Here is an 18,568-nt window from a genome sequence, read left to right on the forward strand (position 1 = left end):
ATTTTTTTTTTTTTTTTTTTTTCAAACGAACGTCGAATGGATGGGGCACGTGGGGGAGAGGGAGGGGGTTCTTCGTTAGATGGAGCCATCGATGATAAATAGAGCGCGTGGATTACGTGTCTCTTCACTTGGAGACGCTGTCTCTATTAGCCTAGTGGACGAAAGAAAAGAAAAGTTCTCCCACCCCCCCATCAATCCCTTATTTATGCAAATGCACGAGACTGTCCGCGCGGAGATTTAATATATGAGGATTGTGACAAGCGTGCGACCGCGACAAGATCTACATCTAAACCTCTGCTTCTCTAAACTCGAAACGGGACATTGCGTCCATTGCGTCCATTGCATCCATTGCGTTTCTATAGCGTGTTGTACAAATTGAGCGGAGATCGGATATGTTAAATCCATTATGTATAAATGAATTATTGTAAATTGGGTTAAATTGTAAACCAATTTCTACTGATGAATAATAAAATATCTTATGAAAAATATCAAAAAGTGTACGTTTATTTTAATTTTAATTTTAATATGTATTATATTATATTATAGGTGGAGTGCGAATGGTTGAAAATGAATCAAAATGGATATTTCGTGAGAAATTTAATTATTATTTAAAAACTTGGAAGATATTATGATACATAGTTGGAATATGGAAAGAATATTTTAAATAAGTTAAAAAAAAATTGCACGAGTTTAAAAACTACTCGAACCCATTACTCCTATCCTATTAAAAAAACAAACAAGTGAGATACAAACCGCTCGAACCCATTGCTATCCATAAACGACAAAAAAAGAATCCCAATTTTACACGTAACTTACTGCGATAAATTAAAAAAAATTGCACGAGTTTACGAACCGCTCGAACCCATCCCTACCCACGAACAACAAGAAACAACAGTTCACGATAATTCGCGGCTGTTTAAAACCCCGCTATCACCGACAATAATTACCTCTTCTGACCTGTTCCGCTCGGACAAGCGGCTAACATTATCAAGGGGTGCAGGGAGGGGAGGGAAAACGGCGCGCAAAGCGTCTCTTGTCGCGAAGAGAAAAGAGGAGAGGGGAGAGGAGAGGAGAGGAGAGAAGAGAAGAGCATAACAGATACACGTGTCCCGGCGGCTCCGCTTTGCGACACGTGATTCATGGGGGTCCCGATACGTTTTTTACACCTGAGACGGCTTTATTAGAATTTCTAATGGAGCGAGTCGAGGGACAGGGAGGGAGGCCGACTGTCCAAGAGAGGACGAGCGGGAGAGAGACAGTGAGCAATGCGGCGAAAGAGTGACACGCGGCCGCGAGGCAATGTGGATCGGGTCGAAAACTCGACTTCTTTCCAAACCGATCCCCCCCTCCTCCGTGGCTCCCTGGAAGGCTTTCATTACGTCAGTCCGGGGATACATCGACATCCTGACGTGATGACTTCGTTATCTCTGCCTCGGTCTTTTTGGCGGGGATCGTCGTATATCAACGACGCGATTCTTTTGGGTGTTTATCCTTGCCACGAAGAGGGAATCGTAATTTTTTGTCGTCCGTTTTCTAGGATATTTCGATGTAAATTTAATCAGAATTCTTTAATACTTACCTTTCAGAGTAAAACAACAATGGGAAATTTATCTGTTTGGATAGGTGTATAAATATTTCTCACAGATATTATTCATAAAAGAAAAATTATGATTTGAAAACATTTTATCTCGAATCTCGATGTACAAATTGAATCGATAATTATTCGATAATTATTTCTCCAGTCCCACTCGAAGGCCGGAAGCACAGCCCCCGAAATCTGGCGCGCAAGAACAAAACCGCATCGCGATGACGAATCCGCAACCGTCTCTGCAATGATCGCGTTTCCACCGACTCGGCGGTGTTTTGCGGTGAGGATGAACCGTGTCTGATCCGCGATCACTTGTCAACCTTCCCCCTTCTCTCTCTATCTTTCTGCTCGAAAGAGTTGGTCGACGTGCGCGCGCGCGCGCATTCGTCCAGGGCACGCCACCGGGACGTGGAAAGAGAGGCCTAGGAAGGATGGTAGGTGTAGGACAAATACCGGGCTCCGAAGTGGCGAATACCGTTGAGGTGGTGGGGATGGCCGCGTACACGAACACAACCGCGAGAGAACTTAAAGTGGAAGAGATAGCCGGCACGGTGGGCGGTGGTGGGGCGGTCGAGGTGGTGGGAGCAAGCGGAAGAAGGGGAGGGGCGGCCGGGGGCGGTCGCGCGCGACAATTCAACAGGAACGGGCGCACTCGCCACATCTGGCGAGCGAGCGACACACTATGCGCTTTTCGCTCGCTTTTCTCTCCCTCCAAAAACGTTTCACGAAAATTCGTAACGTTATACAATCTTCTTATACCAGATTTTAAAAACTAACCACGTAGAACGTACGAATAGTTTATAATTTATAGTTTACGTTTATAGTTTAAGTATAGAAAATAAATCGAATTCGGTAAGTTCGAAAAATGTATCTATTACGTATACACGATTTTAGGTTATGCATTATACAATATTTTTATATCCGTGTATAGAAAATAAATCGATAATTTGGACGGTAACGTAGTTAACTTATATATCTGGTTTGGTATAAACTATAATATTTCACTCTATACTTACTTACTTTTAACGATAGATCGTTAAAATATGAATTTATGTTCCATCCATTAATACTTTTATACACAACTCGTGGAAAATAAATGGAATTTGAAGGATAATAGACACGGTATAAGTATTTATTTACAGATTCATTTAGATATATTTTAAGATCTAGTAACTAGTGCAAGTGCAAGAAGGGAAAGCGGGAAAGGAAGGATTCGGATATTGGGATTTTGATCGCGAAAGAACGCGGAAAATACGCGGATGGGAAAATCGTGCGGACTCTGCGGCACGAAGCAGAGTTTATCCGCGAGAAGCAAAGCGGAGAGAGAGCTCCGCCTCCTCGGCCGTCCCCTTCGCTCCGGGACCCCACCGACACGTCGCTACCCCGCGGTGCCCCCCAGTTTGACCAACTGGCTACTACGTCACACATGCTTCTGCTTGCGGCTCGGGCCGCCAACTTCTCGGGCTCTCCTCTCGACCGGCTCGGCGAGTCGGTTCAGTGAGTTACGAGTTGCGTCCGGGTTCGCCGTACGTGCGATAACGGGGGCGTCAATCGGATCGCGCGATTGGGAGAGGATTCCTAACCTCGTGCACGTTCTCCTCTCTCTTTCTCTCTCTCTCTCTCTCTCTCTTCCTCTTTCGTCCACTATTCTATTTCCGTCTCGCATTGCTCCTTTTCCTTCCTACCTTCGGTCCGTCCCTCTCGTCGTTCGGCAACAGGTTTGAATTTATGGGACAATAAAGAGTGCGGTGCGTAGTGCGCGCGTGTTTCCTCTCTCTTTCTCGCCGCAGAGGGACGGAGAGACAACGAGAGAGAGAGAAAGAGAGAGAAAGAGAGAGAGAGAGAGGGTCTCCTCCGTCTGCGAAGAACAGCGCGGCGGAGACTATCAAACTCTCATAAAACTGTCAGCCGCGGCCGGCCGGCCTGACTTATGCGCGCCCCTTCTCCCATCCGGAAGTGGATCGACGACAGAAGTGCTCCCTCTCTCCCTCCCCCCTCCCCTCTCATTATCCCTACGATTTCACCTCCTCGAAGATCTCGCGGAAATAATAATAATAATAATAATAATAATAATAATAATAATAATAATAATATATAAATTCGGAAGGAGAAGTAATCGGGAAAAACAGGACGCAGGAAGTTCCAGGCGGAGGTTCCAAAGCGATCGCTTTGAGAACGGGGAACCACCTCTTTCTCTTCCTTCTTTTCACGAGGGTGTACGAGGCGGAAGGGGGCGCGTGCGCGCGTTGCCCCCTCGCGGAGACGGCAAACGGAAGACTGTTTCTCGGTGACGTTGCGTTTTACAAGGTTGAAGGAAAAGAGAGAAGCGGAGAGGAGAGAGAGCGAGAGAAAGAGAGAGAGAGAGGGGGGGGGGAGATCCTCGCCCCACCACAACCACCACCATCGTGGCTCCCGAATATCTCTCCATTAGCCCCCCTGACGGTGCTATCCCCTCTCTGTGACCCCTGTGTCTCGCTCGCGCACCCCTCTCGTCGCCTCCTGTCACGTCGGCCAGCGGCACACGGGCACCAGCGCCGGCAGCACCGCCACACAAACCCGTCGGAGACGTAAGGAACGGGGTTGAAGAATCCTACGCCGGCGGAGAGACCAATCAAGGTTTGACGAACGACGGGGATTGGTCGAGGCGCTCCTCTGACACGCAGAGAGCGCGGGCACGTGACAAGCTACCGCACACACACCGTTGGGGCCTCCGTTGGATCGTGGCGAGGCCTTCAGTACGATACCAACCACCCTCCGCGCACGCAACAGGGACACGAGCCGCGGCAATAAAGCTTCACCCCCCTGATGCGAGGAGGTGATACCGGTGCACGAAGAGACCGATTATTTTCCTCGTTCGACTTTGTTTCGCAAGCGAGCAACAACAACAACGACGATCGCAGTTTTTTCTTCGAGGCGTTCGGTTTACTCGCGGATCTCGCTGTTCTCGAAGGGATTATAATAAAACGATAGACACGACGGGACACACAAGTGAAGGATAATATAAGAGGGAATAAGAGAGAAGTGCATGGGGGTCTCGTCTTCAATGGGGCGACCCGATAAGCCGGCCGTTACGCGCTACTGCACGCTGCCTCGACGAGTTCTCTGTAGGTAATTGCGAGCCGTGAGGTCGTAAAGAAGCGAGAAGACAGTTTTATAGCCCAGGCCCACGTGGCCCTCGTAAAACTCGACGCACAGGTCGCCTCGGCTCTTTCTCTCTCTCTCTTTCTCTTTCTCTCTTTCCCTCTCGTCTTTCCCCTCTTTCTTTCCTTCCTTCCTTCTTTCCTTCTTTCCTTCCTTCCTTCCTTCCTTCCTTCCTTCCTTCCTTCCTTTCTTCCTTCCTTCTTTCCTTCCTTATCGAATATCGTTTTTTTTTTAAAGGTTTCGTGTTTGTACAACGAGCACAAGTGTGAACACAAGGAGAATAGAGCCTACTCTAAGTTCAGTTCAGTTGTGTGACATGTTCGACTACCGTACGCGGTTATTATCCTCGTCGTGAGATCGACACAGGGATGGCATAGTCCGTTTGAAACGACGTTTTCGTGTGCGCGCGTTTTACCTTCTCGCCGAGAAGAATCGAAGGAAAGAAGAGAAATAAGAGAAGAAAACGGAGTGTTGTTCGATCTTTTTGTGGAAGAAGAACAAGGAAACCCTTGCCGCGTTTGTGTCTCTCCCTCTCTCTCTCTCTCTCCCTCTCCCCGGTGAACCATGAGCTCCTATCAGTTCGTCAACTCTCTGGCGTCGTGCTACGCGGGCCAACAGGCCCAGCAGCAGCCACGGGCCACCGCCAACTCGCCCGGGGAGCCGTTGCAGGCCGCCTCGCCCGCCGGTGGCGATTATTACAACCCGAACGCGGCCACGACCAGCTACCCGGCCCCGTGCTACTCGCCCCAGCAACACTATCCTCAGCACCCGTACGCGACCCCCGCGTCGGGCATGCAACACACCGCCCCCACGGGCATGATAGACTACACGCAGTTGCAGCCCCAGCCCCGGCTGAGCGCGGCGGCAACCACGCACAGTTTGCACCAGCAGGCGCAGCAACAGCACCATCCGCAACAGCACCATCCCCAGCAGCAGCAGCAGCAGCAACAGCTCCACCAGGACCCGACCGCGCCGCTTCTCCAGGCGGCGTCGGCACCGTCCGCGCCCTCCGCCTCCAGCTGCAAGTACGCCGACTCCACAGGCTCGACCGGCGTCGCGTCGCCCCAAGATCTGACCACGTCCACCTCGAGGAACAGTCCCACGCCGCTTGTCGCGGCCGGCACCAGCAAGGCGGTGGGCACCGCGGGCCTCACCTCGCCACCGGGGGCCTCCTCGAGGTCCTCGGTCGCGGCGTCCGCCGCCGCCTCGCCCGCCAGCGGCAGCTCCAGGCCCCAGGAGGGTAGTTCCGCCCTCACCACGGCCTCCTCCGCCTCCTCGCCCGCCTCCTCCACCTCGAGCACCTCCAGCACCGGCAACAACTCGTCCAACAAGAACAATCCAACGGGGAACGAGCCGCCCAAGATTTACTCGTGGATGAAGAGGGTGCACATCGGCCAGAGTAAGTTTTCTTTCTTCTTTCGAAAATTTCTTTTTTTTTTTTTCGGCTCGGTAAGCATAGGATTTTCTTTTTAAATTCGGTGAATTTTTCGTCGAGGGTGTCGAGCTTCCCTCCTCGATTCGGTCAAGGGGCAGTGTTTCTTTTCTTCAACCCCCTGCCAAGGGAGGCGTGCACGTGTTCTTGCTCGGCGAGGGGGGAAGGAAGTTCGAATTTCGAAAAATTCTCGTGTTTCTTGGAACACGAGGGGAAACACGGAGGGAGCACGTTCGAAGCTGTAAATCTATGCAACGTTCTCAATCATTATTGCAATCGAAAGAATATATAGAGGTAATAAAAGTGAGGTTTCCTCGAAACGTGTGCTTTAAAAACACGTTCGAATTTCGTATATATGTATTGCAAATACAATTTGTAAATATATACTCACGCGTTGTTTAGAGAAAAGCGTCGTGGAAAAGTATGAAGCCGGTTGATTTGTGGATCGACGACGAGGAAATTTGTGCCAGTGTGTCATAACAGGAATCCGATTTCTTGTTGGTCGCGCGATTATTTCCCTGTTTAAATCACGGCTGAAATGTATCTTCGACCGATTATAAATTTCGACACTCTTCCCTCGTCCATACATTGAAAAATTTCTGTTTGAAGATTGATAAAAAAAGATCTTCTATACGTCTTGCAAATAGTCAAAAATTAGCTTGAAAATCGACGTAGTTTCTATTGCATCGAATCTTGGAAAGATTTTCATTCATTCGCAGCATCCACTCGCGGAGATCGAGTCCTCGAATTTTACGTTCGAAAAGTCGGAGAAAGTAGCGAGAGAGAAAATAATTTCCACTCCCGGTATTTATCACATTTGACGAATACTGGACAAAATATTCTCAAGAGTATTCTTGAACCCGTAGGTAATTCGAATTTTATTCGATATTATTCGAGAGCGATCGATTTTATTATCACACGTATTCGTATTTTCATCGTTCACCTCACCGAGGTGTAAATTAGCCCAGTCGCAAATGTTGGACACGTTTATAACGCGTAATGATCGGCGATATGAGTGATAGATGATGTATGTGCAAAAATAGAAAAATAACGTCGCAGTTATTTCGTTTCTATTAGCAAACGTACAATTTACAAATCTTGGATAATTGAAAAACTTGGATGGAAGAGAGAGAGAATTTTATTCAATTATATTAAAGGAAGAAAATTAAAGGATATTAAAGGAAGGAAAATATTGCGATAAATTTAATTTTTCTTAAAGAAATGCAGAAACGACAATTCGAGTTGAAGTTGTTGTCGTTTTTTTGTAGCCAAAAAATCAGGAGTCAAAAGTGGGATTGGAATAATATAGAATAAACGTTTAAGATTTTGAAGAGATAGACGGATGATGGATGATGGATAATTAAGGGGGATACAGAGCCGATAAGAGTCGTTGAAAGACGAAATTTCTGTGTTTAGCTGGAATTTTTTTGTTGCCAGAATCGGGATCTCTCGATAACCGGTTAAAAATTCGATATTCTATATAAAAGTTTCCCGTTTTCTTCTGACAAGAAATTATGAACGCGAAACGAAATGGATAAATCACCAGCCGGAGGAGGCGAGATTCTTAGGAGGTGAAACCAACTAGTTGTAACCAAATTACGAAATGCTAAAAAAACTCGCCATATTTAATAATCCTTAAACACATTCAACATATTATTATTAATAACACTTTCGATTTTCGTAATTAAATTATATAACCTACCAGCTAGAATTCTCTCCAATCTTTAAAAAAAAAAAAAAAAAAATGTACTCGCTTTTACTCGCGTTGCGAGAGGAAGAGATTCAATTCTTGCAAAAATTAAGCAAGAAATTTTAACCGCTTTTAAAAAAATCCATATTATAATACATCCAACGTGTACCCACGCGTCTACCACTCGTTCACGTCTCTGTTCACGCCAATACCAAAAGAGCGATTGCATAAAAGACGGAACACGGAGAGAACAAATACGAAGAAATAAACAGACACAAATCTAACTTCAAACCTAACCTAACTCTCCTCCAATAGGAGAGACAGAACAAGAATCTTATAGGCTTTCTCAACATCAGAATGTTGCACAAAAAAGGAACATAACGTTCCATTTAAGAAAATAAAGATAACCTCGAAACCGACGCAAAAAATGCTCGCATCGCGATATACCTGCCCCCCTCCCTCCTCCTCCTCTCCCCTCTCCTCTTCTATACAATTTCACATGCAATATTTTTCTCGTCGTATTACCACGAACATACCAACAACAACAAGTTTTTTAGTGTCCACTCAGCGTACACGTAGAAGGGAAAACGCGAGTGAAATTAGTGAAGAGTGATTCTTAAGCGCGGTCCAAGAGGAGGAGGATCCACCTGCCCCCGTGCGCGGTTCACACAGGAGATAAGACAGCGAGGGAGCTGTGGTCGGTCGCGTTCACATTAGTCGCACCGTGGTGATTTACTGCGCGGCCAGTATGATTCAGTCAGCGGGGAATTTGACGAAGAATTAATGGTATTATGATATCGTGTGTAACTCTACGTATGCGCGCCCGGCCCATAAATCAGGCTGCATTGTGAGGCGCGGGGAGGGGGGGNGGAGGGGGGAGGGGGCCCTCCCCCTCCTCTCTTCCCCTTCGCTCCTTCTTCGCTCCGTCTCTCTCTCTCTCTCTCTTTCTCTCGGTTTCGGCCGGCTCCTCGACCCTCTCGAGCGTCTGGCCTCTCACGAACGAAGGCCGAGGGACCCATTCGACGGACCTCCCAAACGGGGATAAACGAAAACCAAAGAGCTCGTTTCCACCGCCTCGAGACTTCCTCTCCGTCCGCTCACGCCTCCTCCGCCTCCTCTCCCTCTCTCGAGCTTCGAGTTCACGGGAGAAATTTTCGAAAATTCGTGGCTGTTCGAGGGATTGGTTTAACGATTATCGATGAAGATTTGGGGGAAATTTAATAGTTGTAACTGTGCTTTTTTCTTTCTTTCTTTCTTTCTTTTCTCAACAGAGTGGGACACTGTTAGTTGCTGGAATAATAGGTGATTCCTTATTTTTGCTTATGATTATTATATGATATTATGATTATATATATTATATTTTTTGATTATGAGGATTCAATTTTCTCGAGATTCTGCTATGGTTTAAAATCAAAACAAATTGTAATTTTATTTTTCTTTCACACCATTTAATAGTCATCGTTCAAACCATAATAAGAATCGCAAATAATATGAGAAGGTTATACATCGATTAATAATAACCGTTTCAACGAGTGGATTAACTGAAAGTAACTTTATGTTTAACCCGACAAGTTACCTGAATTATTATTCGAATGGACCAAATGAAATATTCAATACACTGCTTCCTTCCTTGCTTTGATCACGCGTTATTAAAAAGACGTATGGAAAGTGTGTACGCTCGAATTGGTCAGATTAATATCCAGAGAGAGAAAGAGAGAGAGAGAAAACCAAATTTAGAAGCGGCGCTCGCTCGAGCGTCACAACAGGCGTCTCTTCATAGTTGAAAACGGCAAATCTTTTCCACGTCTAAGCTTGCTAGGCTTAATTGCTTGCTTAACTCGAGAGAGAGAGAGAGAGAGAGCATCGGTAAATGCAACCGCTGATAACCGCGTGTCGCGAATAACGAAGGGAAGGGAAAGGAATCGTAAATCACTAAAAGTCCTTCTCGTCAAAGGGTGAATTGTGTCTGAGATAATTACGTTAGACGAGCATCGGCTCGTCCGTGTCTCCCGTAAACGATCCTCGAAGCAAAGGGCTCGTTGTAAGCCCGGTCTCTTCCAAAACCAATCCTCTAAACTCTGTCTCGCAACTCTGTTGGAGACTATTGAAATTTACACAAGGGATTTTTACTTTATCCGCTTGATGGACGCGTTTGACAATAACGATTTGATACTCGAGCGCATTTGAGTGATACGGACGAATTGGAAATTGTATTTGCAATTTTATGAATTTGATGAATCGAAAGTAGAATTTTCTGAGAAATTTATTCTGAATTGTGGATATTTTCATTTTTGAGTAAACTTTTCAGAGTTGAATCAAAAATAAAATTTTAAAGGAATGAGAAATTTATTTTAAATTGTGGACATTTTCATTTTTGAGTAAATGTTTCAGAGTTGATTTGATGAATCAAAAATAAAATTTTAAAGGAATGAGAAATTTATTCTGAATTGTGAACATTTTCATTTTTGAATAAACTTTTCAGAGTTGAATCAAAAATAAGGTTCTAATGGAATAAGAAATTTATTCTGAATTGTGGACATTTTTATTTTTGAGTAAACTTTTCAGAGTTGAATCAAAAATAAGATTCTAATGGAATAAGAAATTTATTTTAAATTGTGGGTATTTTCATTTTTGAGTAAACTTTTCAGAGTTGAATCAAAAATAAAATTTTAAAGAAATGAGAAATTTATTTTAAATTGTGGACATTTTTATTTTTAAGTAAATTTTTCAGAGTTGATTTGATGAATTAAAAATAAAATTTTAAAGAAATGAGAAATTTATTCTGAATTGTGGACATTTTCATTTTTGAGTAAACTTTTCAGAGTTTTAAATTGATGAATCAAAAATAAGATTCTAAAGGAATGAGAAATTTATTTTAAATTGTGGACATTTTCATTTTTGAGTAAACTTTCCAGAGTTGATTTGATGAATCAAAAATAAGATTCTAAAGGAGAAATTTATTTTAAATTGTGGATATTTTCATTTTTGAGTAAATTTTTCAGAGTTGATTTGATGAATCAAAAATAAAATTTTAAAGAGAATGAGAAATTTATTCTGAATTGTGGACATTTTCATTTTTGAGTAAATTTTTCAGAGTTTTGAATTGATGAATCAAAAATAAGATTCTACTGGAATGAGAAATTTATTTTAAATTGTGGACATTTTCATTTTTGAGTAAATTTTTCAGAGTTTTAAATTGATGAATCAAAAATAAGATTCTAAAGGAATGAGAAATTTATTTTAAATTGTGGATATTTTCATTTTTGAGTAAGCTAAAAGTTGAATTGATGAATCCAGAGTTGATGAATCAAAAACAAAATTTCAAAGGGAGAAATTTATTCTGAATTGTGGATATTTTCATATTTCAGTAAACTTTCAAGAGTTGATGAATCAAAAATAGGATTCTAATGGAACGAGAAATTTATTCTGAATTATTTTCATTTTTTGAGAAAGCTTTTTCAGAAATTATGCAATATTAGAAACTGTATTTACAATTTCAATCCAGAGTTGATGATGAATCAAAAATAAAATTCTCAAGGATTGAAAAATTTATTCAGAATTATTTTCATTTTTTCACTAAATTATTCGATATTAAAAATTGTATTTACAATTTCAATCCTGATGATGAATCAAAAATAAAATTCTAAAGGAATGAGAAATTTATTCAGAATAGTGAATATTTTCATTTTTGTGAGTAATTCTCTCAGAACTTATATAATAATCTATTCCTATTAGTTAATATTAAAGGATTAATTTCTGTTTATATTAAGGGCAATTACATATCAAATAACAAAAAAAAATTTGTAGGATAAGATTAAAAACAAAATCTTTAAACTAGTAAAGACTAAAGAGTTCCTGCTTCCGTCGCTGTGCTAGAACATTCACTGCATCGACGATATTCGCCTTAGGTATCGAGAATAAATAATCAATCAGCAAACATGTAAATTCATAACTTATTAATCGAACGTCGCAATTCATTGCAAAGAGATTTGTTCTTTTTCTAAAAATAACCGTGCATTTAAATATTTCTCTCGCGTTTGAAAATACGATATAATATAAAAAAAAGAAAAAAAAAAAAAAAATTGGCCGACAACTTGGAATCGAAGCTATTTTCGAGATGGACATCATCCGCAGGGATAATAATTGATTCGTCAGGGTTTCGACACGTAGAAATGCTCGGAGCGTCGCGACGCTTTGGGATCGGTCGAGACACGCGTAAACGAGCCGACTCGAAGAAACCGAACGTTAAAATCCGGACATTTTCCAACATTTTCTTCCGGCAAATTACGCTCCCCTTCGAAAGAATTCGAGGAAAGTGGAATTGGATCGTGACGGATATAATAAAATAATAATAAAACAGTGAATAGAAATATTTGGATTTGATTGTCATATTGACGTGTTCTCGATTTTTGGAAAATTGAGTTTGATGAAATTTATTTAAAGATTGAAGAATTACGTGGATAGAAATTTAAAAATGGATAGAAATGGGATTAGTTGAAAAAAAAAAAAAAATTGAATTCGAATTGTATTCGGATTAGAAACGATTCGTTTGAAAAATGGCTAGCTATTATCGGTAGATTAAATGTTATTATTTATGTATATCGCTCTATGTTTATATCTCACATTGAGAACAAATAGAAGAGAATTATTCCGTTTCGTGTTGAATTTGATCCATGATGTAGCAAAACTTTGAAGAAGATTACACTTTTACATTATCTCTTAATGAAATTCCGATTTAACGAATGGATTACGTACGCTCGTGAGTAAACACACGTCCATATAGGGGAAGGTAATTTGCTCGATCAAACTTTTTTTTTCCTCCTCCCCCCTCTTTTCCTTCGAGGCCGAGATGACATCGTTCGATAAATATACGAAGAATATGTTATATTCCAGAATTGTATATTATTATTATTTTTTTTTATCGAGTAAACAGTGTAGAAAAAAAATATAGTAGATTCAAAAAATCGAGAGGCATAATTATTCCAAGAAAATGGATGCACGCAATTAAAGTTCTCCTTCCTCGAATTATATCGCGCGCGTAATTATCTCGTACATAATACGAGATCCTCGATATCGCGATCGGAATTTGCACGTAAAAATTACCACACGTATTCGTGGATGTTATTTTTAAGAAGGAAAAAAAAAAGAAAAAAAAAGACTTGCAACGAGTCTCGTCGTGAAGCCAAGAATAATTTTTTTTTCTTCTTTTTTTTTACGCGAGATTAATAATCGCAGATATTCGAAAAGGAAGAAGTGAAAAGAACGAAAGATCGTTAGATAACATAGGGATCTAACTTTTCCAATTTCTCGCGAATTCGATTCGATCGGATTCTAGACTCTTCTAAAAGGGAGAAAAAAATAAATCGAAGAGAATTAGCTCGAAGACTTCTTCGATGACTCGAGAAAGCTTAATGTCCATCGAGCACGCAGCTAGATCGAAACCTTCGTTTACTTATCGAGCTATTTGGAGAATCTTTTACAATTTTCTTGAAACATCAACGATCGCATTAATTACCTCCTATATATTAAACAATGATTAAAAATTCTGTTTACGTATAATTTCAAGCCGAGTTTATTATTATCGACAAGTCGAAGTCGAATTTCGTATGCTCTTAAAAATTTAATTTACATAAATTTGCGTGCGTGTTTTATAGCTGGGCGGAAAAATTGGTCGTAATGTAAACACGCGTAAGTTTCGATCCGCTCGATCGACTCGAAACACGGCCCAATTTAAGCACGGCCGCTCTCCTTCCTTCGATCCAGCCAATTTAAGCGTGCCGGTAAACGAGATCTCGCGCGACCAGTTATCGAACGATCGCGCAATTATATATTTCCCTCCGAGGTCAACGATTCGGCAACGCGTTGCACGTTGCCGGAAGGTGGTTGGTGGTGGCTCGGCCGTAATTACAGGCCGACCCGTTTCTCTCATAAATAAGCATACGGCGACGATCCTCCCCCCTCCTCCTCCGGACGAAGCGACGGTAATCGCGCGTTCGTTTGCTCGTACACGAATAATGCCGATGTTCGAGGCAATCGGTTTATTATTATCGTATATATATATATATATATTTTTTTTGACCGACGAGATCCACTCTTTTAACTTGTGAAACGTATAATACGATAAATTTGTAATTTGCTTGGGAAAAAGAGATATTTCTCCCATATTTTCTTTCAACGAACGTATACTTTTTACTTTATTTTATTTTATTTTATCCTCACACGGTGCAGAAAAATGGGAAAATATTTATATCGAGACGAGCAATCATTGGAAATCGTTGTTTTTAGATGAACAAGAAGAAGAAGTTATAACGTTTTCTTTCGTGTCTTGAATGAACGACGGGAATATCGATATCGAAGGGATAATAAATTTGTGAATGGGTTTCGCGCATCTGGCATCCCGTAACGGGACAGTAGCGGCATTTAGCGACTCGTTCCCCGCATTTTTTTACAATAAACCCACGTGTCCAACACGTGGAGGAAGGAATCGATCAACGATAAACGTTAGAATTAGGTAAACGCGGAGGAGAAAGATCGAAGGAAAACACGGATTGGAGGAAATCCGGGTCTCGGCAACTTTCATGAAAGTTGCAACTGCTTTTTAAAATTCCGCAGCTTTCTCCTCCCTTTTTTCCCCTCGCGATTAATAACAACAATAATAGGAAAAATATCAACTTTTTCCAATTTCCTTCGCTTTTACTCGAACATGTTCAAAATTTTTCGCAATCATTCGATCATCGCTCATCTCAATACGGATAATATTTTTCCACAGGCGAAGATTGCAAATGATGGAAATAATAATGAAGACTGCAACGTGGAATCCATCGTTACGTATCTATTAATAGAAATGTTGTTTACATTACAACAACGTCATTGAATTCATTCCTACATACTTATTACGATATTTTATCCACAAACTTTATATTCCCTTATCTATCTATCAAAAGATTCTTGCAATTTCGTTATTGAGATGTCGTTTGATGATCGGTTTCGAGGAGTGGAACTTGTCAAGAGAGGCGGATAAGGATAACGAGCGGATAATACGAGGAGCTGTTATATCGGAGAGGGGGGGGGGGTATATTTGTTTGGTCGATGTTGCAATAAATAGTTTGCGATTCGATCGGGTCTGGCCGTGTTTGGGTCAAGGTAGTAGCGATCGAAATGAGTTAAACTCCTTGTCCAACTTTCGATTCGTTGTCGAGTCACAGAGTATACCTTTTTCATACGAAGCAAGTAAGGAAATTATCTCGTTATCGTGGTCGAGGACTATTAGCTATTACACTTAAAGGAATTTCTTCTATATAATATAATAATATCTATATAATTCTTCTATATAATAAAATAATATTCGTTCTGTAGCGAAGCTATTTTATATTTCTCTTCGAGGAAACTTCGCGATTAAGCTCGAAGAATAAATAATTAATTAATTACTTATCCAGATAACATTTTTATTCTACATGGATGTTATTTGTTAACAGTTAAGCGATTATTTTTTGAGCGCTTCGATCTCAAGGTTGAAAATAGTCAAAAAGTAAACCAAGTTTAAAAATAACGCAAATCACTTGTTCAACATTTATTCTGTCATTTGCATTTGAAACAATGAATTAAATCGAAATAACTCGTGTATTACAGAATTTCCCTCTTCTCGAAAGAAATTTCTTCCAATAATATCGTTCCAATAATACCTCCCCCCCCCCCCCCAATTTTTACCATCGAAATTTCTCCTTCTTCTTCGTACACTAAAATCGTATAAAAAAAAAAAAAAAAAAAAAAAACCTACTTAACGTATCTCTGTGTACAATAATAGCAGAGCATCGACATCATCGTTAGACAAAATCATCATCATTATGCCTACCTGCTCTCTCGTTGTAATAACAACAATTCATCCATCCAAGAGAATATCTCTTTTCGAACCTCGAATTAAATTCGATCGCTTTTCGAACTCGTCTCTCTAATAACGAATTAACGAGCCACCAGAGGGAGAGAGAGATATACATATATATATATATATATAGAGAGAGAGAGAGATGTTCGAAGAATCCACGAGAAGGCAGAAGCGCACGTATGCGCGCATCAACGATTATAACCGTGGCTAACAGGCGAAACTAACACGGCTAGAAGGATTGGAACTGGTTTTCCCGGTCGTGTCGGCTATTTCATTTTTAAGCAACAACAAAAATTCTTTTCATTAGTATGCATTAATCAATCAACGCGCATGAGCAATATATACTCTCCCCCCCTCTCTCTCTCTCTCTCTCTTCTTTCGTATATACACAGCCAGTTCCGCATTAAAACGCTCGTGTCATTTTTCCTTCACACGTCGAACCTCGTGAACGCGTTACGACAATGCTTAATCCAGAAGTGGGGAATTCTGAATCTGAATTTTCAACGAGGATATTATATACACAGAAATATCACCGAAATTGATTTCACGAGAATGAGAATCTTTATTATTGAAAAAAAGAAAAATTGCTCGAAAGGAAAGAATAGACAGGTAGCCATCTTTGAAAAAATTTTCTTCACAGGAGCTTTGTTAACGATGCTTATTTAATTTATCATGGGAATTTTGGATCAGAAGATGTTATACACAAAAATCTCACCGAAATTCCACGAGAATGAGAATCTTTATTAAAAAATTTATCATTAAAAAAAAGAAAATATTCCTCGAAAGGAAAGAATAGACAGGTAGCCATCTTTGAAAAAATTTTCTTCACAGGAGCTTTGTTAACGATGATTATTATTTAATTTTTTTTTAATTATTTATTTTATTTTTTTTTTTTATTTTTTTTATTATTTTTAATTTATTTAATTTATCATGGGAATTTTCGATCAGAAGATGTTATACACAGAAATTCTACGAGAATGAGAATCTTTATCATTAAAAAAAAGAAAAATTGCTCGAAAGGAAAGAATAGGCAAGCAGCCATCTTTAAAAAAATTTCCTTCACACGTCGAACTTCGTCGAACGCGTTAACAATGCTTAATTTATGGGAATTTGCTAGATTGTAGATATCAGTTTCGATCAGAATTTTCAACGAATATATTATGATATTATACTCTATAATATCACGTCATTATATTTAATAATTCCACGAAAGTGGAAACGAGAAACTCGTCAAGAGCGAATATTAATTGCAATTTCCATCATCAAAAAAAAAAATCCTCGAAAGAAATGATAGAGAAGACGGTTGACAAGTAGCCATTTTTAAAAAATTTCCCTCACACGTCGAAACTCGTTAAAAACGAATACTAATTTAATTGCAATTTCCATTATCAAAAAAAAAAAAAAAAAATCCTCGAAAGAAATGATAAAGAAAACGGTTGACAAGTAGCCATCGAGAATTTGTTACTTAGAGATCAGTTTCGATCAGAATTTTCAACGAATGTATTAATAATATCGTAATCCTATAATATCGTTAGAAATGTGAATTTCGAATATAACATTAACTCTCTACAGATTCCAAGTCGACCAAGAGGGAATAATCGCGATTCCCATGAAAAGATTCAACAATTCCTCGAAAGGAAATGTAGAGTGGTTGTCGAGTAGCCATCTTTAAAAAAATTTCCCTCGAGCTTCGTTAAACGCGTTATTTTATTAACAATGCTTGCTTAATTTTCGACCGAAGGATGTTGCACACGAAAATCTCACCTCTTCCACCATGCAAAGAGAAACCTCTCCAACACCGAATTGATTAATTGCGATAATCTCCATCACGAAAAAATGAAAAGAGAAAGCAAAAATTTCTCGGAAGAAAAGAGTGGAGCGAGGTGGTTGACAAGTGGGAGCCATCTTTAAAAAAATGCTGAGCCGTGGTTATAATAATGGCCGCAGCACGCGCTGCGGCTCGCGGCTGCGGGCGAGCGGGTGGGAGGGGGAAGGGCGGGCAATTTGGCCGACTCGGGCTCGGAGTACAAATCACTTATTAGGGCATAAATTTTCATTGCAAGCAGCTAGAACGTGCGGGGATGAGCCGATGGGGTAATGGATGTGTGCCGGGAGCGAAGTGGGCCGCCTGTTGCTCCGCGTGGCCCACCGCTCTCGCCACGGGAGATCCTTGATCCTTATGCCCCTGCACTCGCTCTCTTTCGGCCAAACCCCTCCCCCGAGCCAGGATTCCCGCTCCTGAAAATTTACGAGCCGCCTCTGAATGCCCCCCACCCTCCTCCTCGCTCTCTCTCTCTCTCTCTCTCTCTCTCTCTCTCTCTCTCTCTCTCTCTCTCTCTCTCTCTCTCCTTCGCTCGGCCTGCCTGCCGACCACGTTTACACGCTCCTAACACGCCCTTGGTTTTCCCGCGACAAAACCACACACCTTCGAACCACGAATGATCTCGTCACGATTCCTTTTTCTACGACTGGAGCGCAGGAGAATAATTCTTCTTTTTCTCCCCCACGAGGTTTGTGTTTATTCAATTCGTAATAACAAGAATCTTTTTTATCTCTTCGATAATTTAAATTTCGTTCGAAACGAAGGATTTCGTTGAAATTAAGGAATAGGAAATAATTGTAACGGGTTGGAGGTTACGTGAAAAATGGGATCTAGCAAGTTTTTAATCACTCGAGATTTTTTTAGCTACTTTTAACTCAGTCGGTTAAAATAATAATTCGCATTATTTAGATTAATTTTCGAAAATATTTCATATTCGTTTCCAGTCTCGCTCGATTATCGTAACTTTTATAATTTCTATAACAATTTCTACGATTATTTTCTCCGTCCACATG

At 40.9% G+C, this 18,568-nt stretch overlaps 2 protein-coding genes across 5 annotated transcripts in view; both read left to right on the top strand.

The window, feature by feature from the left end:
• Positions 1–5,044, top strand: part of LOC122711625 (putative mediator of RNA polymerase II transcription subunit 26) — a 12,714-nt gene extending 7,670 nt beyond the window's left edge. Inside the window, exons 4-5 of the mRNA XM_043930602.1 lie at positions 3,411–3,561; positions 4,967–5,044. Coding sequence (XP_043786537.1) covers positions 3,411–3,561; positions 4,967–5,044 — 229 coding nt within the window. The remainder of the gene's footprint in view (positions 1–3,410; positions 3,562–4,966) is intronic.
• LOC122711722 (homeotic protein Sex combs reduced) overlaps positions 3,140–18,568 on the top strand; it is a 34,909-nt gene continuing 19,480 nt past the window's right edge. Inside the window, exons 1-2 of one of the 4 annotated variants that reach the window (XM_043930731.1) lie at positions 3,140–4,696; positions 4,967–6,128. In XM_043930731.1, the coding sequence (XP_043786666.1) occupies positions 5,294–6,128 (835 nt within the window). In that variant the 5' untranslated portion in view covers positions 3,140–4,696; positions 4,967–5,293. The remainder of the gene's footprint in view (positions 4,697–4,966; positions 6,129–18,568) is intronic. The other 3 variants (XM_043930733.1, XM_043930734.1, XM_043930735.1) reach the window with 3 other exon arrangements.

Source organism: Apis laboriosa, unplaced genomic scaffold, assembly GCF_014066325.1.
Source record: "Apis laboriosa isolate Shangri-la unplaced genomic scaffold, ASM1406632v1 scaffold17_cov146, whole genome shotgun sequence".
Lineage (NCBI taxonomy): Eukaryota > Metazoa > Arthropoda > Insecta > Hymenoptera > Apidae > Apis > Apis laboriosa.